This window comes from Lethenteron reissneri, chromosome 12 (genome assembly GCF_015708825.2).
Source record: "Lethenteron reissneri isolate LAM-NWPU_2019-01 chromosome 12, ASM1570882v1, whole genome shotgun sequence".
In the NCBI taxonomy this organism is placed as follows: Eukaryota; Metazoa; Chordata; class Hyperoartia; order Petromyzontiformes; family Petromyzontidae; genus Lethenteron; species Lethenteron reissneri.
In genome coordinates, this window is record NC_083790.1 from 13389153 (window position 1) to 13415987 (window position 26835).

The 26835-nt window shown below is 50.7% G+C and overlaps 1 protein-coding gene across 1 annotated transcript in view; it reads left to right on the forward strand.

Moving 5' to 3' along the window:
- Window positions 1–26835, forward strand: part of LOC133341675 (Fanconi anemia group A protein homolog) — a 138191-nt gene that overhangs the window by 56112 nt on the left and 55244 nt on the right. Inside the window, exons 21-27 of the mRNA XM_061550266.1 lie at window positions 13452–13517; window positions 14037–14125; window positions 15679–15739; window positions 16679–16728; window positions 19641–19729; window positions 22295–22408; window positions 24277–24383. Coding sequence (XP_061406250.1) covers window positions 13452–13517; window positions 14037–14125; window positions 15679–15739; window positions 16679–16728; window positions 19641–19729; window positions 22295–22408; window positions 24277–24383 — 576 coding nt within the window. The remainder of the gene's footprint in view (window positions 1–13451; window positions 13518–14036; window positions 14126–15678; window positions 15740–16678; window positions 16729–19640; window positions 19730–22294; window positions 22409–24276; window positions 24384–26835) is intronic.

Genomic DNA, 26835 nt, shown 5'->3' on the forward strand with positions numbered 1-26835 from the left:
CTCACACCCAGCCACTCAGTGTCACCCTGCACACTCACACCCAGCCACTCACATCACCACCCTGCACACTCACACCCAGCCACTCACAGTGTCACCCTGCACACTCACACCCAGCCACTCAGTGTCACCCTGCACACTCACACCCAGCCACTCAGTGTCACCCTGCACACTCACACCCAGCCACTCAGTGTCACCCTGCACACTCACACCCAGCCACTCACAGTATCACCCTGCACACTCACACCCAGCCACTCACAGTGTCACCCTGCACAATCACACCCAGCCACTCAGTGTCACCCTGCACACTCACACCCAGCCACTCACATCACCACCCTGCACACTCACACCCAGCCACTCACAGTGTCACCCTGCACACTCACACCCAGCCACTCACATCACCACCCTGCACACTCACACCCAGCCACTCAGTGTCACCCTGCACACTCACACCCAGCCACTCACAGTGTCACCCTGCACACTCACACCCAGCCACTCACATCACCACCCTGCACACTCACACCCAGCCACTCAGTGTCACCCTGCACACTCACACCCAGCCACTCACATCACCACCCTGCACACTCACACCCAGCCACTCACAGTGTCACCCTGCACACTCACACCCAGCCACTCAGTGTCACCCTGCACACTCACACCCAGCCACTCACATCACCACCCTGCACACTCACACCCAGCCACTCAGTGTCACCCTGCACACTCACACCCACTCACATCACCACCCTGCACACTCACACCCAGCCACTCAGTGTCACCCTGCACACTCACACCCAGCCACTCACATCACCACCCTGCACACTCACACCCAACCACTCACAGTGTCAGCCTGCACACTCACACCCAGCCACTCACAGTGTCACCCTGCACACTCACACCCAGCCACTCACAGTGTCACCCTGCACACTCACACCCAGCCACTCAGTGTCACCCTGCACACTCACACCCAGCCACTCACAGTGTCACCCTGCACACTCACACCCAGCCACTCAGTGTCACCCTGCACACTCACACCCAGCCACTCACAGTGTCACCTTGCACACTCACACCCAGCCACTCAGTGTCACCCTGCACACTCACACCCAGCCACTCAGTGTCACCCTGCACACTCACACCCAGCCACTCACAGTGTCACCCTGCACACTCACACCCAGCCACTCACAGTCTCACCCTGCACACTCACACCCAGCCACTCAGTGTCACCCTGCACACTCACACCCAGCCACTCACAGTGTCACCCTGCACACCCACACCCAGCCACTCAGTGTCACCCTGCACACTCACACCCAGCCACTCACAGTGTCACCTTGCACACTCACACCCAGCCACTCAGTGTCACCCTGCACACTCACACCCAGCCACTCAGTGTCACCCTGCACACTCACACCCAGCCACTCACAGTGTCACCCTGCACACTCACACCCAGCCACTCACATCACCACCCTGCACACTCACACCCAACCACTCACAGTGTCACCCTGCACACTCACACCCAGCCACTCACAGTATCACCCTGCACACTCACACCCAGCCACTCATATCACCACCCTGCACACTCACACCCAGCCACTCAGTGTCACCCTGCACACTCACACCCAGCCACTCAGTGTCACCCTGCACACTCACACCCAACCACTCACAGTGTCACCCTGCACACTCACACCCAGCCACTCACAGTGTCACCCTGCACACTCACACCCAGCCACTCACAGTATCACCCTGCACACTCACACCCAGCCACTCACAGTGTCACCCTGCACACTCACACCCAGCCACTCGGTGTCACCCTGCACACTCACACCCAACCACTCACATCACCACCCTGCACACTCACACCCAGCCACTCACAGTGTAATTTAGTAGGGGAGATGTCGCGGTTATCCGTGACTTTGCTTTTTATTCATCCCCCAGGACTGCACTTTGAGATAAACGATGCTAACTCTGCACGGCCACGACGGCCAGCAGTTTCGCCGAGCTGCTCGTTGTTCGCGTGGAGGCTGCTTGCCAGCAGCAGCTGCTGCAGTGTGTTGGGGTTGCCAGGTGGCATGGTGATGAACGCACAGGCGTGTCTATTCCTGAATCTTTCCTGTGCGGATCTCTGAGTGTGGGCCCCCTCCTGTGCATGCCTGGTACCCTCTGGTTTCTCCGCTTTTCTCTCACACAAAGCCAAACTCTCATGACTCGAAGTAGTAATTTAGAAGTTTAGATCATCAATTCAAGGGAGTTGAGAAATGTGGGTTCAACTGAGTCGCAGACGTAGATTTGGATGCAACACGTTTGTAGTGACATCGGGGATGTCACTGTGTGACGTTCTTATGCCGTGGACAGCACTGGGGTGGGTTGCTGCGTGAGGCTGGCTCTAGGACAGCATGGCGTGCGATGCACCGTCATCGCGTACACCCCCTAGACCAGCCCTAGTGGGGCTTGGTGAGCGCTGGGATAGCGCGGGCACCACGCGTAGCGTGCAGTGCGGGCTCCCACAAGGGGGAGTGGGAGAGTGTCGGGCCAGGGGTCTACAAGCTGGAAGCTCCACCTCCTACAAGCTGGAAGCTCCACGTCTACAAGCTGGAAGCTCTACGTCCTACAAGCTGGAATCTCTACGTCCTACAAGCTGGAAGCTCTAAGTCTACAAGCTGGAAGCTCCACGTCTAGAAGCTGGAAGCTCTACGTCCTACAAGCTGGAAGCTCTACGTCTACAAGCTGGAAGCTCCACGTCTACAAGCTGGAAGCTCCACCTCCTACAAGCTGGAAGCTCCACGTCTACAAGCTGGAAGCTCTACGTCCTACAAAGCTGGAAGCTCTACGTCCTACAAGCTGGAAGCTCTACGTCCTACAAGCTGAAGCTCTACGTCTACAAGCTGGAAGCTCCACATCTACAAGCTGGAAGCTCCACGTCCTACAAGCGGAAGCTCTACGTCCTACAAGCTGGAAGCTTTACGTCCTACAAGCTGGAAGCTCTACGTCCTACAAGCTGGAAGCTCCACGTCTACAAGCTGGAAGCTCCACGTCTACAAGCTGGAAGCTCCACGTCCTACAAGTTGAAGCTCCACGTCCTACAAGCTGAAGCTCCACGTCTACAAGCTGGAAGCTCCACGTCTACAAGCTGGAAGCTCTACGTCTACAAGCTGAAGCTCTACATCCTACAAGCTGGAAGCTCCACGTCTACAAGCTGGAAGCTCTACGTCTACAAGCTGAAGCTCTACATCCTACAAGCTGGAAGCTCTACGTCCTACAAGCTGAAGCTCCACGTCTACAAGCTGAAGCTCCACATCCTACAAGCTGGAAGCTCTATGTCCTACAAGCTGGAAGCTCCACGTCTACAAGCTGGAAGCTCCACATCCTACAAGTTGGAAGCTCCACATCTAAAAATTGAAGCTCCACATCTACAAGCTGGAAGCTCAACACCTACAAGATGGAAGCTCTACATCCTACAAGCTGGAAGCTCCAGGCCCTACAAGCTGAAGCTCCACGTCCTACAAGCTGGAAGCTCCACATCCTACAAGCTGGAAGCTCTACGTCTACAAGCTGGAAGCTCCACGTCCTACAAGCTGGAAGCTCCACGTCCTACAAGCTGGAAGCTCCAGGTCCTACAAGCTGAAGCTCCACGTCCTACAATCTGAAATTCCACGTCCTACAAGCTGAAGCTCCACGTCCTACAAGCTGAAGCTCTACGTCCTACAAGCTGGAAGCTCTACGTCTACAAGCTGGAAGCTCCACATCCTACAAGCTGGAAGCTCCATGTCCTACAAGCTGGAAGCTCCACATCTACAAGCTGGAAGCTCTACGTCCTACAAGCTGGAAGCTCTACGTCTACAAGCTGAAGCTCTACGTCCTACAAGCTGGAAGCTCTACGTCCTACAAGCTGGAAGCTCTACGTCTACAAGCTTGAAGCTCCACGTCTACAAGCTGGAAGCTCCACGTCCTACAAGCTGGAAGCTCCACGTCCTACAAGCTGGAAGCTCTAAGTCTACAAGCTGGAAGCTCCACGTCTAGAAGCTGGAAGCTCCACGTCCTACAAGCTGGAAGCTCTACGTCTACAAGCTGGAAGCTCCACGTCTACAAGCTGGAAGCTCCACCTCCTACAAGCTGGAAGCTCCACGTCTACAAGCTGGAAGCTCTACGTCCTACAAGCTGGAAGCTCTACATCCTACAAGCTGGAAGCTCCACGTCCTACAAGCTGAAGTTCTACGTCTACAAGCTGGAAGCTCCACATCTACAAGCTGGAAGCTCCACATCTACAAGCTGGAAGCTCCACATCTACAAGCTGGAAGCTCCACGTCCTACAAGCTGGAAGCTCTACGTCCTACAAGCTGGAAGCTCCACGTCCTACAAGCTGGAAGCTCCACATCTACAAGCTGGAAGCTCCACGTCCTACAAGCTGGAAGCTCCACTTCCTACAAGCTGGAAGCTCCACGTCTACAAGCTGGAAGCTCCACGTCTACAAGCTGGAAGCTCAACATCCTACAAGCTGGAAGCTCCACATCCTACAAGCTGGAAGCTCCACATCTACAAGATGGAAGCTCCACGTCTACAAGCTGGAAGCTCCACGTCTAAAAGCTGGAAGCTCCACATCCTACAAGCTGGAAGCTCCACGTCCTACAAGCTGGAAGCTCCACATCTACAAGCTGGAAGCTCCACGTCCTACAAGCTGGAAGCTCCACATCCTACAAGCTGGAAGCTCCACGTCTACAAGCTGGAAGCTCCACGTCTACAAGCTGGAAGCTCCACATCCTACAAGCTGGAAACTCCACATCCTACAAGCTGGAAGCTCCACGTCTACAAGCTGGAAGCTCCACATCTTACAAGCTGGAAGCTCCACATCCTACACGCTGGAAGCTCCACGTCTACAAGCTGGAAGCTCTACGTCCTTCAAGCTGAAGCTCCACATCTACAAGCTGGAAGCTCCACATCTACAAGCTCGAAGCTCCACATATACAAGCTGAAGCTCTACGTCCTACAAGCTGAAGCTCTACATCTACAAGCTGGAAGCTCCACGTCCTACAAGCTGAAGCTCTGGGTCCTACAAGCTGAAGCTCCACGTCCTACAAGCTGAAGCTCTACATCCTACAAGCTGAAGCTCCACATCCTACAAGCTGAAGCTCCACATCCTACAAGCTGAAGCTCCACGTCCTACAAGCTGAAGCTCCACGTCCTACAAGCTGGAAGCTCCACGTCCTACAAGCTGAAGCTCCACATCCTACAAGCTGAAGCTCCACGTCTACAAGCTGAAGCTCTACGTCCTTCAAGCAGAAGCTCTACGTCTACAAGCTGGAAGCTCTACGTCCTACAAGCTGAAGCTCCACGTCCTACAAGCTGAAGCTCTACATCCTACACGCTGAAGCTCCACGTCCTACAAGCTGAAGCTCCACGTCCTACAAGCTGAAGCTCTACGTCCTACAAGCTGGAAGCTCCACGTCCTACAAGCTGGAAGCTCCACTTCCTACAAGCTGGAAGCTCCACGTCTACAAGCTGGAAGCTCCACGTCTACAAGCTGGAAGCTCAACATCCTACAAGCTGGAAGCTCCACATCCTACAAGCTGGAAGCTCCACATCTACAAGATGGAAGCTCCACGTCTACAAGCTGGAAGCTCCACGTCTAAAAGCTGGAAGCTCCACATCCTACAAGCTGGAAGCTCCACGTCCTACAAGCTGGAAGCTCCACATCTACAAGCTGGAAGCTCCACGTCCTACAAGCTGGAAGCTCCACATCCTACAAGCTGGAAGCTCCACGTCTTCAAGCTGGAAGCTCCACGTCTACAAGCTGGAAGCTCCACATCCTACAAGCTGGAAACTCCACATCCTACAAGCTGGAAGCTCCACGTCTACAAGCTGGAAGCTCCACATCTTACAAGCTGGAAGCTCCACATCCTACACGCTGGAAGCTCCACGTCTACAAGCTGGAAGCTCTACGTCCTTCAAGCTGAAGCTCCACATCTACAAGCTGGAAGCTCCACATCTACAAGCTCGAAGCTCCACATATACAAGCTGAAGCTCTACGTCCTACAAGCTGAAGCTCTACATCTACAAGCTGGAAGCTCCACGTCCTACAAGCTGAAGCTCTGGGTCCTACAAGCTGAAGCTCCACGTCCTACAAGCTGAAGCTCTACATCCTACAAGCTGAAGCTCCACATCCTACAAGCTGAAGCTCCACATCCTACAAGCTGAAGCTCCACGTCCTACAAGCTGAAGCTCCACGTCCTACAAGCTGGAAGCTCCACGTCCTACAAGCTGAAGCTCCACATCCTACAAGCTGAAGCTCCACGTCTACAAGCTGAAGCTCTACGTCCTTCAAGCAGAAGCTCTACGTCTACAAGCTGGAAGCTCTACGTCCTACAAGCTGAAGCTCCACGTCCTACAAGCTGAAGCTCTACATCCTACACGCTGAAGCTCCACGTCCTACAAGCTGAAGCTCCACGTCCTACAAGCTGAAGCTCTACGTCCTACAAGCTGGAAGCTCCACGTCCTACAAGCTGAAGCTTTACATCCTACAAGCTGAAGCTCCACGTCCTACAAGCTGAAGCTCCACGTCCTACAAGCTGAAGCTCCACGTCCTACAAGCTGAAGCTCCACGTCCTACAAGCTGAAGCTCTACGTCCTACAAGCTGGAAGCTCCACGTCTACAAGCTGAAGCTCCACGTCCTACAAGCTGAAGCTCTACATCCTACAAGCTGAAGCTCCACGTCCTACAAGCTGAAGCTTTACATCCTACAAGCTGAAGCTCCACGTTCTACAAGCTGAAGCTCCACGTCCTACAAGCTGGAAGCTCCACATCCTACAAGCTGAAGCTCTACGTCCTACAAGCTGGAAGCTCTACGTCTACAAGCTGGACGCTCCACGTCTACAAGCTGGAAGTTCTACATCTACAAGCTGGAAGCTCCACGTCTACAAGCTGGAAGCTCCACGTCTACAAGCTGGAAGCTCCACGTCTACACGCTGGAAGCTCCACATCCTACAAGCTGGAAGCTCCACGTCTACAAGCTGGAAGCTCCACGTCTACAAGCTGGAAGCTCCACATCCTACAAGCTGGAAGCTCCACATCCTACAAGCTGGAAGCTCCACGTCTACAAGCTGGAAGCTCCACATCCTACAAGCTGGAAGCTCCACGTCTACAAGCTGGAAGCTCTACGTCCTTCAAGCTGAAGCTGTACATCTACAAGCTGGAAGCTCCACGTCTTACAAGCTGAAGCTCTACGTCCTACAAGCTGAAGCTCCACATCCTACAAGCTGAAGCTCCACATCCTACAAGCTGAAGCTCCACGTCCTACAAGCTGAAGCTCCACGTCCTACAAGCTGGAAGCTCCACGTCCTACAAGCTGAAGCTCCACATCCTACAAGCTGAAGCTCCACGTCTACAAGCTGAAGCTCTACGTCCTTCAAGCTGAAGCTCTACGTCTACAAGCTGGAAGCTCCACATCTACAAGCTGGAAGCTCCACATATACAAGCTGAAGCTCTACGTCCTACAAGCTGAAGCTCCACATCTACAAGCTGGAAGCTCCACATCTACAAGCTGGAAGCTCCACATCTACAAGCTGAAGCTCTACGTCCTACAAGCTGAAGCTCTACATCTACAAGCTGGAAGCTCCACGTCTTACAAGCTGAAGCTCTACGTCCTACAAGCTGAAGCTCCACATCCTACAAGCTGAAGCTCTACATCCTACAAGCTGAAGCTCCACATCCTACAAGCTGAAGCTCCACATCCTACAAGCTGAAGCTCCACGTCCTACAAGCTGAAGCTCCACGTCCTACAAGCTGGAAGCTCCACGTCCTACAAGCTGAAGCTCCACATCCTACAAGCTGAAGCTCCACGTCTACAAGCTGAAGCTCTACGTCCTTCAAGCTGAAGCTCTACATCTACAAGCTGGAAGCTCTACGTCCTACAAGCTGAAGCTCTACGTCCTACAAGCTGAAGCTCTACATCCTACAAGCTGAAGCTCCACGTCCTACAAGCTGAAGCTCTACGTCCTACAAGCTGAAGCTCTACATCCTACAAGCTGAAGCTCCACGTCCTACAAGCTGCAGCTCCACGTCCTACAAGCTGAAGCTCTACGTCCTACAAGCTGGAAGCTCCACGTCCTACAAGCTGAAGCTTTACATCCTACAAGCTGAAGCTCCACGTCCTACAAGCTGAAGCTCCACGTCCTACAAGCTGAAGCTCCACGTCCTACAAGCTGAAGCTCCACGTCCTACAAGCTGGAAGCTCCACGTCCTACAAGCTGAAGCTCTACGTCTACAAGCTGAAGCGCCACGTCCTACAAGCTGAAGCTCTACATCCTACAAGCTGAAGCGCCACGTCCTACAAGCTCAAGCTTTACATCCTACAAGCTGAAGCTCCACGTCCTACAAGCTGAAGCTCCACGTTCTACAAGCTGAAGCTCCACGTTCTACAAGCTGAAGCTCCACGTCCTACAAGCTGGAAGCTCCACATCCTACAAGCTGAAGCTCTACGTCCTACAAGCTGGAAGCTCTACAGCCTACAAGCTGGAAGCTCTACGTCTACAAGCTGGACGCTCCACGTCTACAAGCTGGAAGTTCTATGTCTACAAGCTGGAAGCTCCACGTCTACAAGCTGGAAGTTCTACGTCTACAAGCTGGAAGCTCCACGCCTACAAGCTGGAAGCTCCACATCCTACAAGCTGAAGCTCCACGTCTACAAGCTGAAGCTCTACGTCCTTCAAGCTGAAGCTCTACGTCTACAAGCTGGAAGCTCCACATCTACAAGCTGAAGCTCTACGTCCTACAAGCTGAAGCTCCACATCTACAAGCTGGAAGCTCCACATCTACAAGCTGGAAGCTCCACATCTACAAGCTGAAGCTCTACGTCCTACAAGCTGAAGCTCTACATCTACAAGCTGGAAGCTCCACGTCTTACAAGCTGAAGCTCTATGTCCTACAAGCTGAAGCTCCACATCCTACAAGCTGAAGCTCTACATCCTACAAGCTGAAGCTCCACATCCTACAAGCTGAAGCTCCACATCCTACAAGCTGAAGCTCCACGTCCTACAAGCTGAAGCTCCACGTCCTACAAGCTGGAAGCTCCACGTCCTACAAGCTGAAGCTCCACATCCTACAAGCTGAAGCTCCACGTCTACAAGCTGAAGCTCTACGTCCTTCAAGCTGAAGCTCTACGTCTACAAGCTGGAAGCTCTACGTCCTACAAGCTGAAGCTCTACGTCCTACAAGCTGAAGCTCTACATCCTACAAGCTGAAGCTCCACGTCCTACAAGCTGAAGCTCCACGTCCTACAAGCTGAAGCTCTACGTCCTACAAGCTGGAAGCTCCACGTCCTACAAGCTGAAGCTTTACATCCTACAAGCTGAAGCTCCACGTCCTACAAGCTGAAGCTCCACGTCCTACAAGCTGAAGCTCCACGTCCTACAAGCTGAAGCTCCACGTCCTACAAGCTGAAGCTCCACGTCCTACAAGCTGAAGCTCCACGTCCTACAAGCTGAAGCTCCACGTCCTACAAGCTGAAGCTCTACGTCCTACAAGCTGAAGCTCCACGTCCTACAAGCTGAAGCTCTACGTCTACAAGCTGAAGCTCTACATCCTACAAGCTGAAGCTCTACGTCCTACAAGCTGAAGCTCCACGTCCTACAAGCTGAAGCTCTACGTCCTACAAGCTGGAAGCTCCACGTCCTACAAGCTGAAGCTCTACGTCTACAAGCTGAAGCGCCACGTCCTACAAGCTGAAGCTCTACATCCTACAAGCTGAAGCTCCACGTCCTACAAGCTGAAGCTCTACGTCCTACAAGCTGGAAGCTCCACGTCCTACAAGCTGAAGCTCTACGTCTACAAGCTGAAGCGCCACGTCCTACAAGCTGAAGCTCTACATCCTACAAGCTGAAGCTCCACGTCCTACAAGCTGAAGCTTTACATCCTACAAGCTGAAGCTCCACGTTCTACAAGCTGAAGCTCCACGTCTACAAGCTGGAAGCTCCACATCCTACAAGCTGAAGCTCTACGTCCTACAAGCTGGAAGCTCTACATCCTACAAGCTGGAAGCTCTACGTCTACAAGCTGGACGCTCCACGTCTACAAGCTGGAAGTTCTACGTCTACAAGCTGGAAGCTCCACGTCTACAAGCTGGAAGTTCTACGTCTACAAGCTGGAAGCTCCACGTCTACAAGCTGGAAGCTCCACGTCTACAAGCTGGAAGCTCCACGTCTACAAGCTGTAAGCTCCACGTCTACAAGCTGGAAGCTCCACATCTACAAGCTGAAGCTCCACGTCCTACAAGCTGAAGCTCCACGTCCTACAAGCTGGAAGCTCCACGTCCTACAAGCTGGAAGCTCCACATCCTACAAGCTGGAAGCTCCACATCTTACAAGCTGGAAGCTCCACGTCCTACAAGCTGTAAGCTCCACATCTACAAGCTGAAGCTCCACGTCCTACAAGCTGGAAGCTCCACGTCCTACAAGCTGAAGCTCTACATCCTACAAGCTGAAGCGCCACGTCCTACAAGCTGAAGCTTTACATCCTACAAGCTGAAGCTCCACGTCCTACAAGCTGAAGCTCCACGTTCTACAAGCTGAAGCTCCACGTCCTACAAGCTGGAAGCTCCACATCCTACAAGCTGAAGCTCTACGTCCTACAAGCTGGAAGCTCTACAGCCTACAAGCTGGAAGCTCTGCGTCTACAAGCTGGACGCTCCACGTCTACAAGCTGGAAGTTCTATGTCTACAAGCTGGAAGCTCCACGTCTACAAGCTGGAAGTTCTACGTCTACAAGCTGGAAGCTCCACGCCTACAAGCTGGAAGCTCCACATCCTACAAGCTGAAGCTCCACGTCTACAAGCTGAAGCTCTACGTCCTTCAAGCTGAAGCTCTACGTCTACAAGCTGGAAGCTCCACATCTACAAGCTGGAAGCTCCACATCTACAAGCTGAAGCTCTACGTCCTACAAGCTGAAGCTCCACATCTACAAGCTGGAAGCTCCACATCTACAAGCTGGAAGCTCCACATCTACAAGCTGAAGCTCTACGTCCTACAAGCTGAAGCTCTACATCTACAAGCTGGAAGCTCCACGTCTTACAAGCTGAAGCTCTACGTCCTACAAGCTGAAGCTCCACATCCTACAAGCTGAAGCTCTACATCCTACAAGCTGAAGCTCCACATCCTACAAGCTGAAGCTCCACATCCTACAAGCTGAAGCTCCACGTCCTACAAGCTGAAGCTCCACGTCCTACAAGCTGGAAGCTCCACGTCCTACAAGCTGAAGCTCCACATCCTACAAGCTGGAAGCTCCACGTCCTACAAGCTGAAGCTCCACATCCTACAAGCTGAAGCTCCACGTCTACAAGCTGAAGCTCTACGTCCTTCAAGCTGAAGCTCTACGTCTACAAGCTGGAAGCTCTACGTCCTACAAGCTGAAGCTCTACGTCCTACAAGCTGAAGCTCTACATCCTACAAGCTGAAGCTCCACGTCCTACAAGCTGAAGCTCCACGTCCTACAAGCTGAAGCTCTACGTCCTACAAGCTGGAAGCTCCACGTCCTACAAGCTGAAGCTTTACATCCTACAAGCTGAAGCTCCACGTCCTACAAGCTGAAGCTCCACGTCCTACAAGCTGAAGCTCCACGTCCTACAAGCTGAAGCTCCACGTCCTACAAGCTGAAGCTCCACGTCCTACAAGCTGAAGCTCCACGTCCTACAAGCTGAAGCTCTACGTCCTACAAGCTGAAGCTCCACGTCCTACAAGCTGAAGCTCTACGTCTACAAGCTGAAGCTCTACATCCTACAAGCTGAAGCTCTACGTCCTACAAGCTGAAGCTCCACGTCCTACAAGTTGAAGCTCTACGTCCTACAAGCTGGAAGCTCCACGTCCTACAAGCTGAAGCTCTACGTCTACAAGCTGAAGCGCCACGTCCTACAAGCTGAAGCTCTACATCCTACAAGCTGAAGCTCCACGTCCTACAAGCTGAAGCTCTACGTCCTACAAGCTGGAAGCTCCACGTCCTACAAGCTGAAGCTCTACGTCTACAAGCTGAAGCGCCACGTCCTACAAGCTGAAGCTCTACATCCTACAAGCTGAAGCTCCACGTCCTACAAGCTGAAGCTTTACATCCTACAAGCTGAAGCTCCACGTTCTACAAGCTGAAGCTCCACGTCTACAAGCTGGAAGCTCCACATCCTACAAGCTGAAGCTCTACGTCCTACAAGCTGGAAGCTCTACATCCTACAAGCTGGAAGCTCTACGTCTACAAGCTGGACGCTCCACGTCTACAAGCTGGAAGCTCTACAGGCATCAACACGTGGCCGGGACCCGAGTTAGGGTCAGACCCTTTGTAGCTGTAACTCCTCCGTATAGGGCAGTTAGCTGTGTGGTCACCACCCAAGGGTGTATCTGGTAAAGGGGCAATTACTCCTTTGTGTTAACGCGTTGATGTTATAATAAATGTGTTGCCTCTAAAGAGAAACATCTGCGACTCAGTTGGACTCACGACACATTTATTCAGTTCCAACATACGGGGTAACTTCTCCTTAACTGCATAACAACTTAAGGTGGTGACCACCCGGCTAACTACACTACAACGTAACTGGTGTAGTTAGCCTGGTGGTTACCACCCGGCTAAGTTACTAGTTACAGCGTAACTGCTACTATGGACGGGGACCAACAGCTTCGGCCCGCGTCTACTTGTTGGAGACTCGTTGAATGGAGAACGTAGACTAAGGGTTTCTTCCAGGATGAACAACAACCTGGTCCCTATCGTGACCCGGCTTGTATTCTCTGTGGCGTGGCCGACTCCGCCCTTGGCCACATCCACCTTCCAGAATCCTCGGGAAGGATCTGGGTCCCAATCACATGACCACCCCCTAGCCCCCACTTGAGGCCCCCTTTGTCAACTTAACCAGTCACGTGTCCTCCCGGGTCAACCAGAGTGCCATGGCCTCACACAACCTCATCCTTTGGTCGGCACCCACACACCCTGTCCTGTAAGGCCGGCACTGCACTTAAAGCGTGGTGCCATCCAGCGCTATTATTCAGCGCACACCGTGCCCGGTACTACACCCACAACATTGTGGTATCCGGCGATGTTGCTACACTGCACGCTGTGCCCTTCTAGGGCCGGTACTGCCCCCACAGCATGTTGACATCCAGCGATGTCACTACACATATATGGGGCTCCCACATGGATATGGTAGTGCAGAACATTGATGATTGTACTGCCTTGATGTGTCCTCATGAGGTTGAATCTGGGTCCATAGTTGGGTCTTTGTTAACCTGCTGCCTGTTGGGACCGTGACATTTTCTCCACTCTTTGAGTTGGTCGCCCAAATGACAATGTGGCCACACGTTCATTTCTCTGTACCTGGGTGGTCTGCATAAGGCCGAGAGGTGTTGTACGTGCAATGCTGCATACCACCTCTGTTTTGTGTTGTTGTGAACTCCTATGGAGCATCCCGCTCTTCTTTGGCTTCACGTCCGTGTGGTTCCAGGAGTCCATAGAGGAGATGGGCCTCTACGCTGACCCAGTCGAGGACCGTCGCGCGCAGGACGGATCGGTGGGTAACTTTCGGCAGCACAAGTTACACAGACTTACACACACACTCCACAGCCACACGTACACACAGACTCGTACACACGTACACACAGACTCGTACACTTGTGCACACAGACTCCTACACATGTACACACAGACTCCTACACACGAACACACAGACTCCTATACGTAGATATGCCTCCCCATCAACAGGAGGCAAGATTGGTGGTGAGGTTGTGTGAGCATCAGTGGTGGGATACAGACAAGGCCGATGAGTCTATGACCTCCTGTCATAGGTGGTAGCTAAAGTGGCCCCTCGGGATAGTCATCCTGTTCGGTGACTTTAATGTCCGAGTGGGTCATGACGCAGAAACCTGCAGTGTCTTTCCTGTTTGTATCAATGTATGTTGAACCTCTTTTGCACCGTACATAGCCAACCGTGATAATCAGAGGTGCGGGGAAAGGACAACAAACTGAACACAAAAAGCAACGCAGTGTGTGATGATGTTGTAGTGTCATACTCCTGTGGTGTGTCTGTCAGGGCGCCCATCGCATGGAGGATGACGTGGAGAAGACGCTGGTGGCATTTGAGCGCACGGGAAAGATCCCGTCTAGTGTCATGGAGGCGAGGTGAGTCCGTGGTCACCCATTCCTGTCAGGGCTCCATATGGCAACATGGTGGCACAATAGTGACACTCATGCCTTGGATTCGATTGCTAACTTGAGCACCTCTCTGTGTGGAGTTTGTATGTTCTCTCTCTCTTGCATGGGTTTCCTACAGGTTTTCCAGTTTCTTCCTAGAGTAAAAAAGAAACATAATCTAACTGGAATTGGCCAATCGTCTCAATTCAGAAAACTCACTGTCCAATTATTCGATTGGGATTTCACATTGCAAAAAAATGTGGCAGGACCCTCCTGAAATAGTCTTCAGATTTAGTGAAGCTTGGATGGGTAAATACGTGTAATAAATTAATATCAGGAGTAATAATAATACCAACCCTACAAAAAGTGTCTTCTGGAAAGCAAAATGTGCAATTGTGACCATAGGATTTGTACTCCTAGCACACTCTGTTTCGTCATCACACTGTCGTTTCATGCACACAGCCACCTTTTAGACCAAGCAGTAACAACTCTGGCTGCATTTTAAACCTCGGCAGGAGAGTGAGACAACTGTGGATCGGTTTAATCTTTTAAATATAACAATAATCTTTGTTCGAAATCATCGCAAACACTTTTGTTTTTCGAGACAATATCATTTCTGCTTAATTTGATCGTGAGAATTGTTTATCAAATTACCGGTGAGTTGAAACAATATATAATTGTCTTCTTGGTTCTTTCGGTAAAGTCACGCAGAAGGGAAATAATAAAATAAGGTCTGTCGGGAAGACAGACAGACGCTGTCTTCCCGACAGACCTGTTCTTCACCTGAGGACGGCTGCTTGCGTTGTGGCCGAAACGTCGTGAGAATAATTTTATTATGTTTTATTTTTATTATTTTATTATTTCCCTTTTACGTGACTTTACCGAAAGAACCAAGAAGATGAATCCCTGCAGTCACGAAAGCTTTAAATCGAAATATATAATTGGTCCATTAATTGCTTGCACACGTGATTGTTTAACCAGTTTGGCTGTGTCAGATGGTCGAGGGATTCATACCACTATTCTGGCAAATCGCCCGATGATGCTGGATGTAATTACCAGCGAAACAACGTCGTACTCAAAATTGTAAATGTTGTGGATCCACTCTTCAACACACCGGTGGGTTAAAGTAGTGAACTATTTGTCTTTTGTCAACGTGATACATTTTTTACTGATTGGCCGTGTCGGGTGGTGGAGGGTTGCGACACATTTATAAATAACGCAATCTAACCCAAAAACCTTTATTATGAATAATATTGGTCGCGAAAGCCTACGTGTGATGAGTTCTGTTTTCTGTAATGTGATGATGAGCGCTGTGTGATGCGAGACGTAATGAGTGCTGTGTTCTACTTACTCTGTGTTAAGTTCTTTGCTGTATTACACGTTGTCTCGGTTCTGCCAGAGCGATGTTTCACACAGTTTTTTCACTTTACATCACTATCATGTCCCACTTGGGTTAGCAATATCAAATTCTCTCTCTCAAGCATTGTGCTTACAAGAGCACCCTGTCTGTCTCATATCAATGTTCTTCATTTTGTTTCCAGCATTTTCAGGAGGCCATATTTCCAGATGCGCTTCTTGCCAGCGCTGCTGAAAACGCGCCGTGTAAGTTGAGCCGTTGCGTCCGGAGGTCCGTCGCGACTTTGTTGGACTCGTTTCTGGTGAGGCTGGGAAAGAAGGTTGGTCTTGTGGCTCGATGTTCGTGGGGCGCCTGACCAATGTGCTTCTGTTCCCGAGTTCCATCGTCCCTGTGACTGCAGGCCAGGGGCGGGGGATTCTAAGGCTCGCATGCCGGGTACGGCCTATGACTTTGTTTGTATGTTGAACTTCTTTGGCACCTTCTTGGTTCTTTCGGTAAAGTCACGTAGAATGAAAATAATAAAATAATAAAATAAAACATTATAAGATAATTCTCACAACGTTTCGACAGACCTGGTCTTCACCTGAGGATGGCTGCTTGCGTTGTGGCCGAAACGTCGTGAAAATGATCTTATAATGTTTTATTTTATTATTTTATTATTTCCATTCTACGTGACTTTACCGAAAGAACCAAGAAGATGAATCCCTGCAGTCACGAAAGCTTTAAATCGAAATTCTTTGGCATCGTACGTTGCGAGCCGTGCTAATCGGTGGTGCAGGGGAAGCACAACAAACTAAACACAACAAGCAGTTTTAAAGAAATTAGTTTTCAGTCTAATTATAATCTGTAACGATGAAAAAACCAATCGCAACAAGAACATTTAGATGACCCCATTTCTCAACTGTTTTGAGTTAGGGGTGTGATTAACAAATTGGCCACACATTCAACTATTTTGCAATGGTGGTCCAGATAAGGAAGATAGCTTTTGTACATTGCAATGCACGTCTTTGCCAATGGCGACATGCTTCCTATCACTTCAAAACAGCTGTAAATTAAGCACCTTAACCATCTGTCCACTTTGGAATTGTGACCCGATGTTGACCCACAGTCTGCTGAGACGGAGCAAAGTTGGTGTCGTGTTGGATTATTATTCATGGCGTTTCTTCTGTATGCTGCCGTCACAGCTTCCTGATGACCCAGATGTTCGCATGGTCTTCATCGAGGCCATGAGGAGGTGCGGTCCATCGCGAACATTTACTACATAGACTCCCTTGTCTGCTGATACATCTGAACCGAGCCAGGCTAATAGCATGGCTAATGGCATGCACGTTATTTGTGATGCCGAGTCAGTCCACTTAAGATGCAGGATGACCATGTCACCTACATGCCTGTCAACTCATTCATGGAGTTTTTACACACCCCGAACTAGGGAGTCATTTGAGGCCGAGTCGAGTTAGGGGAGGCCCCGGATCGGTTCAGATATTCATCACTGATGGTGGCCGTGAGCGGGAATCGAACCCGGCTCGCTGGGTTTGTAGCACAGCACACTAACCCTCCGCTCCCCGCAGTCCTCAACGCACACCCACAGACACGTCCTCGCTTTTTATTGTTTAGTCTGTTCACTAATACACAAACATATGCATACGCTTGACTGAACGTGGGATTGCTGTTTTGTTTTTGTGCACCTTTTCATTGACATTGAGGCTGAGTATGGACCTATGAGCGAGCTGGACCCTGGCTGCCCTCTGAGCCCGGGCAGCCAGGGTTTTACACGAGTGCAAATACCACCATGTACTTGTTACAGTCGTCTCTTGTTAGCGGTATTAATTGGTTCCACAAAAACTATCGCTAATTAAAATTATCGGGAATAAACTATAGGAAATACGATATGAAGGCTTAATTTGCTCGAAGACGATCAGAAGGTAATTATTTTCACCCTAAAAACATAGTTTATAATATCTAAACACGTAATTTTAATAAATAAACGTTTTAAGAACATATTAAAGCATTAATATTAATACCAATGGATAAATAATTAATACATGGAGCTTAAAAATGTGCATAAATACAACATAAAATTAAAATGCTTACCTTAGGCTAAGAAAATAGATGGCTTAAGTATTCAAGAGAGCTGTTTCCATAAGCAGCGCACATTAAACATTGGTAAGCTAGCCAATTGCTCTCAAAATGCAAATAAAGGGCAGGTCGCTGATTGGCTGAGGTCTGCTGCTGAGTCCACTTAGGAGAATTCCGATTGGCCTAAATTGGTGGCCGCATGATATAAAACATCGTGAGTTGAAAATTATCGCAAATAGAAAAAATGGATTGTGAATCGATGGCATCGTAAACCGAAGGGGGACCTCACTGTTTGCACTTGGTACGGATTAATACTGGGTGTAGCCCAAGGGTCATAAACGAAGTGGGCGGGGTTAGTGATGTTAATGTGAGAGATTAGCATGTTAATGTAAGATCGGAGAGCGGCCTCCATGGCGAGCGCGCGGAGGTGTGGCTATGTAGGTGTGATAAATTTAAGATGTTCATGTAAAATCGGAGAGCCAAAGCCACGGGGAAAAAATAAAATAAGAAATAAAAACTAACATCGGAAGGTGGCAGGATAGAAACATCACAGCCAGTTATGACTTAAACTGGTTTATGACGTCCTTCCAATGATTGCTGAATTTGTACCCATCCTCTCGGTTGAAATTGTGTCTGTGTCTGTATATATGGATGGATTCAAGAACAAATCTTTGTTGATAGCCAGTGGGCTTACAAAGTACCTTCATCTTAGAGAAATCAATTTCGCGTGAGCCCACCGCATTAAAACATTGATCAGCCACAGCCGACATGTTGGTCATACCGTGTTTCAGATCTGCCTTATGCTCACCAACACGGTCCGAAACATGTCGCTTAGTTTCCCCAATGTAACTACTGCGGCAGACACAGCTTAGTTTGTAGATGCCAGGGTATTGCATGTCAGGAATCCTAACCTTCACAGATGGGATCAGATCACGAATTTTACGTACTGTTCATAATCAAGGTTTTTGGGTTACATTCCATAAGTATAAATATGTCGAAACCCTCCACCACCCGACAAGGCCAATCAGTCAGGGATTTGTCACGTAAACAAAAAGACAAATAGTTACTAGGTCAGCCCACCGGTGTGTTGAAAAGTGAATTCACAACATTTACAATTTGAGTACGACCTTTCGCTGGTAATTACATCCAGCATCATCGGGCGATTTGCCCGATGATGCTGTCACGAAAGCTTTAAGTCAAGTGTTGAGACTCGGTAAGTCTTTCCTGACTAAACGTGCAAAATAACAACACAGGCGTTTCCTGCTTAACGAGCTTTTCTTTTTTACGAGAATTCGCTAACAATGAGAAATTATAGCCCAAATTTGTTCGATCAACGATCAAATGCATCCCGTGGCGGCAGGGGACGTTGTGTATAACAGTGCTACAGTATCGTAATACAGCGCGCCACGGCCCGCAGCTGTTTACCAGTCTCCTGTGCTGTGCCATGATTCAGGTGGGGGCCTTGTGGTAGCATCGTAATGGGAGTGTGTGGGGAGCGGTGGCGCAACGGTTAGCACGCGGAGCTACGAGCCTGGCGACCCGAATCGATTCCCGCTCGGGGCCAATACTGGTGATGATTATCAGAACAGGTCCTGGGCCTCACCTAGGAAGACTCGGACTCAAATGAGTACCTGGTGCGGTGTGTAAACATCATCGCCACTGGTGAGATAAAGGCGGCCGGGCGTGGTGCTGGCCACGCACCCCTCGTGTGCAGTACCGGCCTTAATAGGTGCTCGCACTTGGCCCAACAGTCTGTTCAGGCTATACGGGGGTTCTTGCACTGGTTCTTCATGTGTTGTAAGTGCTAAATGTGGTGTTACTTTATTTTAAAATAATACAGTCATTTGTATTTCTTGTGTTCCAAAAAATTGATCAAGAGTGGAGAATGTTGGGGCCTTAAACGTAGCTGGCTCAGCTTTTAACATGAGGGGGGGAGAGTGAGTCGGTGGGAAAACGACGATCGTTTAACGAGCTTTCTCTTACCGAGCAGTTCCCGCGGAACGTCTCTCTCGTTAAGCGAGACGATGCGACCGTATGGTCACTTTACACCCTACTGCCCCCCGCCCTCAGAGCCGACAAGATTCCCAGCCACATGTTCAGAGCCTACGTGGAGGCATGCAGCATGGCCGAGATCCAGCAGCAGCAGCACGGGCAGCAGGGTGAGTACAAGCAGTGGGGCAATTACGGCAGAGGATTGGCGAGCGGGTGGAGTGGGATGGCGAGCGTGGGGAGCGGGATGGCGAGCGTGGGGAGCGGGATGGCGAGCGTGGGGAGCGGGATGGCGAGCGTGGGGAGCGTGGGGAGCGGGATGGCGAGCGTGGGGAGCGGGATGGCGAGCGTGGGGAGCGGGATGGCGAGCGTGGGGAGCGTGGGGAGCGGGATGGCGAGCGTGGGGAGCGGGATGGCGAGCGTGGGGAGCGGGATGGCGAGCGTGGGGAGCGGGATGGCGAGCGTGGGGAGCGGGATGGCGAGCGTGGGGAGCGGGATGGGGAGCGGGATGGCGAGCGTGGGGAGCGTGGGGAGCGGGATGGCGAGCGTGGGGAGCGGGATGGCGAGCGTGGGAAGCGGGATGGCGAGCGTGGGGAGCGGGATGGCGAGCGTGGGAAGCGGGATGGCGAGCGTGGGGAGCGGGATGGCGAGCGTGGGGAGCGTGGGGAGCGTGGGGAGCGGGATGGCGAGCGTGGGGAGCGGGATGGCGAGCGTGGGGAGTGGGATGGCGAGCGTGGGGAGCGGGGCAAGCAGCTCACAAACTTGGAGATCTACTTCCAAGGTAGAAAAATGTAACCAGTTAGTTGAAGCACTGAAGGCCAATACCACCAATGTTATCTCGAGTGAGTTGAGGAACACTCTACAGCCCATGCTGGCTTCCAGTGTTGTAAAGACTCCTGAAGGAGTTTGGAAAGAAGAGTGGCCACGCTCCAATGAACATTCGACTACCCGATTGGAAAGGTGGCATGAGAACTGTGGAAACTTTTGACTTTGTGCACTTCAGCTGCAAAGCCTGAACATTACGGTGACATCTGGGGGCCGTTGAACTCCACAACGTGACAATATCGGTCACCAAGAAGCGGAGAGCTGCTTGGCCCGGATTGGGATTTACCCAAAGTTTCTCCAAAAATATGTGAACCAAAGCAAAGATAGTGGCTGGGACAGATCTCTTCATCCACCGATTAGCATGGGGATCCCCAGCACGTATGAGGAGGAGGACATCGTCCTTGCCCTCCTGCAGTCCGGAACAACTACCAGACAATACCACCAGTTATCAACCCATCTCACTCCTCTCCACCGCAAGTAACCCTTTGTAGAACGCACTTCTGGCCCGAAGAAACTCGCCGGTTTTAAGCCAGCCTGTTAGTAGCTGTGACCAGATCCTTGCTCTCACAAGCCAAGTTGAGGCTGGTTTTCGATGGAAACAGAAAACAGCCGTGGTATGAATGGAACTATCATCTGTCTGATGACACAGTGTGGCAACGTAGCTAAAGTATCTAGGCTCATCAAATGCCAGTAAAACCGTACATTTCATCGGAGTCTTACTCGGAAAATTGCTGGTACTGTATTGTGTGCATCTATATGGAGAGGCCAGCAGAGCAATGACATTCAACAATGTCCTCCAGCAAGGCTCTGTGCTTACTCCCCACTGCTCTTCAACGTAATCACGAGCAGCATCATCAGGACGGCATCCCGTACATTAATTTATGCGGACAACATTGCACTTCTGGTACAGTCCAAGGCACAACAACAGCCACTAGTCTCCCATCGGCCACACTCTCACAGGCGACCTCAAGACCCCGGATGCCACTCTCCAACATGGTCAAGACTGGCAACACCTTCCCATCTGAACGACAAGGCTGCCATCCGCTTGACAGTGACCTTATTATGGGCGGAAGGTAAAACGTGAAGCCAGCCCAAAACACCTCAGACTGGATAGAAGCCGCAGCTTCAGAAGCCACCTCAAAGGGGCCGTCAACAAACCCCACGGTCTGGGTTGAGTCTCACAGAGAGACCGAGCGGGCACCACATGGGGGGGGGGGGGGGGGGGTGGCGCAAATGCACGCACAGCAGCGGCATTGGCGCTGCTGGTCTATTTAACCACAGAGCACTGATCCCCTGTACACTCGCAAAGCCCTTGGATCCACAACTCAACTCTGCAATGGGCACCGCAAGCAGGATGTTTGATTAACCCCCGTGCAATGCTTGCCCCACACTGGGCCGAATTAATCCACCCGTCTCAGAACCAAAGAGATACCCAGACCTGCTGAATATACCCAGTGCATCCTGGACGATCTGGAACTTACCTATCCACCAGGAGCTTCCAAACCCCCTCCCACCCCTGCTCATCTCGCAGTTGCCTGAAGGAACAGTGGCGTGAATTGTAGTGCAACGCACTTATCACGAACAACCTCTTCCCATGGTTCAGTGCTCAGCCCTAAATCAGTGCAGAACATGGCGTGGCAGATGCTGTCACCTCCTCCATCAAATGGGAAAACGAAGATCAGTCCGCAGTCATCAAAGCTAGATCATGGATCACATAATCCAACACTGTCCAACACCGCCTATTCGCGAAGCAGTATCGCCAATATCCACCAAGCCTCCACAAAGGCTTAATCACTTCGATGTACACGTCTGTTTCAATGTTTACCTTGCCATACGACATGAGGAGTATTGAGTTGTATGCGAGTGAGTTTTTGTGATTTACCTTGGTGCTGATGTTGTTTTTGTCACAGACACGTTGCCCGTGGGAGGAATTCCCTCTGAACCGATGGACGTCGTGTGGCAGAGCCTGGAGTCACTCCCCTCTGTCGCCTCCCTTGCAGCCAGGAGCCCGGACACGCAGGATGGTCAGCACCCATGCCCGTGTGTGTGTGTGTGCGTGCATGTGTGTGTGTGCATGTGTGTGTGTGTGCATGTGGGTGTGTGCATGTGTGTGTGCGTGCCCGTGTGTGTGCGTTTTTTTTGCATTGGGTGGGGAGCGGTAGTGTAGCGGTTCGCGCGCTGTGCTACGAACCCATCGACCCGAGTTCGATTCCCGCTTACGGCCAACACCAGTGATAATTATCTGAATCGGTCCTGGGCCTCCCCCAGGTCGACTCAGCCTCAAATGAGTACCTGCTGCGGTGTGTAAACATCGCCACTGGGAAGACAAAGGGGTTCGGGCGTGGTGCTGGCCACCCACCCCCTCGTGTGCCGTGCCGGCCTTCATAGGTGTTCGCTTACAGCACTTGCCCCTACAGTCTGTGAAGGCTACACGGGGGATCTTTGTGTTTGTTTATTTCCATTGTGGGGAATTGTTTATCCTTGTGGTTAGTGGTGGTGCAGTGGTTGCCCCACTTTGCTAGGAACTTGGCGACCCATGATTGATTCCTGCGCCTGACCACTCTGAGTGACCTATATATATGAACTGATCCTGCGCCTCCCATAGGTTGACTCAGCCTTTAATGGGTACTTAGTGTGGTGTGTGAATGTCAGCGCTGGGGAGACCAAGACACTTTTAAATATAGATTGAGCACTAATTTCTTTACAACTGCTTTTTGTGTTCCGTTTGTTGACCTTCCCCTGCACCTAATTAGCACGGTTGGCTACGTACGGCGTGAAAGAAGTTGTACATACATTTAGCAGCACCTTGCCTCAACAGTGTTGGAAGGCTATATGGAGGATCTCTGTATGTATTTGTGTATAGACCATGGCTATGGGTTATTCTTCGTGCTTTCTGGGTTGCAGACCCTCTGCTCACAATCATGTATTATAGTATTTGGCTGATATACATTTCCACATGATGATAAGCCACTTCATTGGGCTATCATTTGTGATAGCCAGGTTGCTTCTGAAAAGAGCTATGTAGCTCAATGGTCTGTACCTGGTAAAATAAAATAAATATTTCGTGTATGCCATTGATCAATGCCAAGTAAGACCCACTGGGAAATGCAGTATTGTGGGCAGGCCCGAATAAAGTTGTGTGGCCGGGTATCAGAGCCATTTTCTGTTCACCTTGGGGTGCAACAGGGATGTCCACTGGACCCCCCTACGCTACTCAATGTCTTCTTTGACCACATAGCTCAATAAGCTTTCCAGAGATGTACGGTATTCTCTCGTTATAACCTGGTGCCGTATAGAGCTGTAATGTGATGATGTGTAGTGCTGCAATGTAGTGCTGTGTAGTGGTGTGTATAGTGCTCTGTATAGTGGGGCTGTAACGTAGTGGGGTGTATAGTGGTGTGTATCGTGGGGTATATCGTGGTGTTGTATCGTGGTTCTGTATAGTGGTGTGTTTAGTGGTGTGTATAGTGGGGTGTATAGTGGTGCTGTAACTTAGTAGTGTAACATGGTGCTGCGTCGTGGTGCTGTATCGTGGTGTGTGTAGTGGTGTAATGTAGTGGTGTGTAAAGTGGTACTGCGTCGTGGGGTGTATAGTGGTGCTGTATAGTTGTGTGTGTAGTGGTGTAACGTAGTGGGGTGTATAGTGGTGATGTAACTTAGTGGTGTAACATAGTTCTGTATAGTGGTGTGTGTAGTGGTGTAACGTAGTGGGGTGTATAGTGGTGCTGCGTCGTGGGGCTGCGTCGTGGTGCTGCGTCGTGGTGCTGCGTCGTGGTTCTGTATAGTGGTGTGTATAGTGGTGTGTATAGTGGTGCTGTAACTTAGTGGTGTAACATGGTCCTGCGTCGTGGTGCTGTATCGTGGTGCTTTCCGTGATGTTGCACGCGAGCAGCAGTGTCACATCTCGTGCTGCGTGTGGAGGAGTGCCTGCGGGAGCTGCATGGGGCCGATCCTCCCCGGGAGCTCCGCCTGGGCCCCGTTGCCAAGGAGCACCTTCAGGTGAGCAATGGGCACCGCAGGTGACGACGCCTGGGGATTAGCATGGCCACCTCCCCTGAGGTCCAAACAATGCAGGACAAAGTCATTCAAGTTAAAGCGAGTCCCCTGCTCAAATGAGCAATGAGGTGATTGCTCCTCTCCCGTTTATAGCCCTAAGCTAGTCAGAAAAGAAATCCGCATTCTTATGGCGAGGTATGGAGTCTATTCTTGGGACAACTGCTTATGCCTTTTCCACAAAGTGTTTTTTTATTTATTGATCCGGGAGGATTGAAACTTACAACCTTCAGATAGGGAGCTGCTCGCTCTGCCGGTGAGCTACCTGGAGAAGGATGCGCATATGTCATTGTCTAGAGTGGGGTGCATTGTGTACGTGTAGTGATATAGAACGGATCACTATGGCACGTAGCACTAAGTACAGTAGAATGAGGAAATATGGGTGTAGAGGCTAGCACACCATGCAGTACCACACAGTGGGTTGCTCGGGTGCATGGTACTGGGTGATTGCAGAGAGAGGCTGATGAGTCCTACCGACAGAGTAGGGGATAGCAGCCACTCCGCCAGCACAGCGAGTGAATGCCACGTAATTGGTCACTAGGGAGCTGGTGCGGGCTGCTGGCAGAAGGGGGCATATGAGGATGAGTCACCCCGGCCTCGGGTGAAGCACGCGATGGGCCGGGGTGAGGAATGTGGGGCAAAGGTGACCGAGGGGACACCGGAAGTGTAGCCGGGAATCTTCTGGAGGGTTCCTGAAGGGGGCGTGGTTAAGGGTGGAGCCGGGCAGGTGGCACGAGCAAAGTGGCCTGGAACCTTCGGGAACGTTCCAGAAGGGGGCGTGGCCGAGGGCGGAGCTAGGCCGCGCCGAGAGAGATAAAAGGGAAGCCCAGATCGAAGAGCGGGGCTGTCTGCAGGTGAAGTGAACCCGAGGTGCTATGTCTTCATCTCTTTCTCTGACGTCAGGTCAGACGGCACGTTGGCTGCTCTGACCCATTTATAGTTATCCCGTGTGTAACGGTGTGTAAGAGATAGGCATATTGTAGTCCCCTGTGTAACGGCGTTATATAGTGTAGAATAAACGTTGTTGCCTCCTAACTCGTGTCTCCGAAGTGACTCACTACATACATACAAATGTTGGACTTCTTTCGTGCCCTACGTAGTCAACCGTGCTAATCGAAATGTGCAATGATCATGCATATGATAAAAATTGGTCTTTTAATGTCCCCACCTCATTCCAGCTCATTCTGGACTTACAGTTCATCGATTATCCAGCATGCGATTATTCGGCTTTCAACATTATTCAGGGGTCTCAGGCACTGGCGGAGCCACGGGGGGTGGGGGATTATTGGAGTTTATTAATAATAAATCGGAATGTTGTGACCCCCACTGCCACCCTGTAGCATATTATGATAGGACAATAGTCTGAGTCAATAATTGGCAATAAGTAACGGCAAAGCGGTTATAAGTGACTCGCAGAATTGTGCGCAGTTGCGTATACAGTCCACGACTTCCCTGAAGGCAAATGCCTTCAGCGAGCGCGATGCCGATCACACACGGTTCGAATTCGACCCTCGATCGATGGTTGCGCCATCGCCGCACACGCATCAAATAAAAAGCAAGAGACAAGTCCTTACTACCAACTCCTCTGTCATTTTTCATTGCTGGAGGGGTTGCCCCCCCCCCCTACCTGAAAATCCTGGCTCCACCATTGGTCCCAGGCTGATCCGGCGAAATCGGCAAAATCGCTCCAAAGGCAGCAACCAGTCCGGCCATCGGCACCGTGTGTGACAAAAAAAAGGAGCAAATGCTATATGCAGTAGGTTATACAGTACATCCAGTACATACAACCTAAAACATGTAAATACTGCACGTATATACAATTTTCATGACTAATAACTACAGTCATAAAAACTGAAAATATACAGTGTGATCTGGCGAAAAGTGCGTGAATTCGGCGTTCGCGGGAGCACCAGCCTGAAGCCTGCATCAGTCCGGCCATCGTCCAAGCCGTGTTGTTGGAACAAGGGCGTAGCAGTATGGACATCACCCCGTGCAGAGTCTTCGAGATTGGAATGATAAGTATGGTACAGTAAATACAGTAACGGTAGGATTGTTTTATTCATATGTTTATTTATGATAATGTCAAATCGTAAACAAATTTTAAACACTTAAAAAAAACATAGAAATAACTAAACACAATGTCATACAAGAATGTGCTAAATAAGCCATTTTGTAAAATGATGTAGTGATTATCCGCTCGTTTTTGAAAATCCGGCACCCCCTTCCCCCCGAAGCTGCTGGATAACCGATGATCTACTGTATCAACTCAACTCCAGAGTTCAGACCTTGACAGTGTCCATGGTCTCTCTTCAGCTCCTCGTCCTCTGCGCTTCAACAGTTTTATGTAATGACATAAGTTGGGGTATTCGTTGCTATTTGGAAAGAAACTGTCATAAAT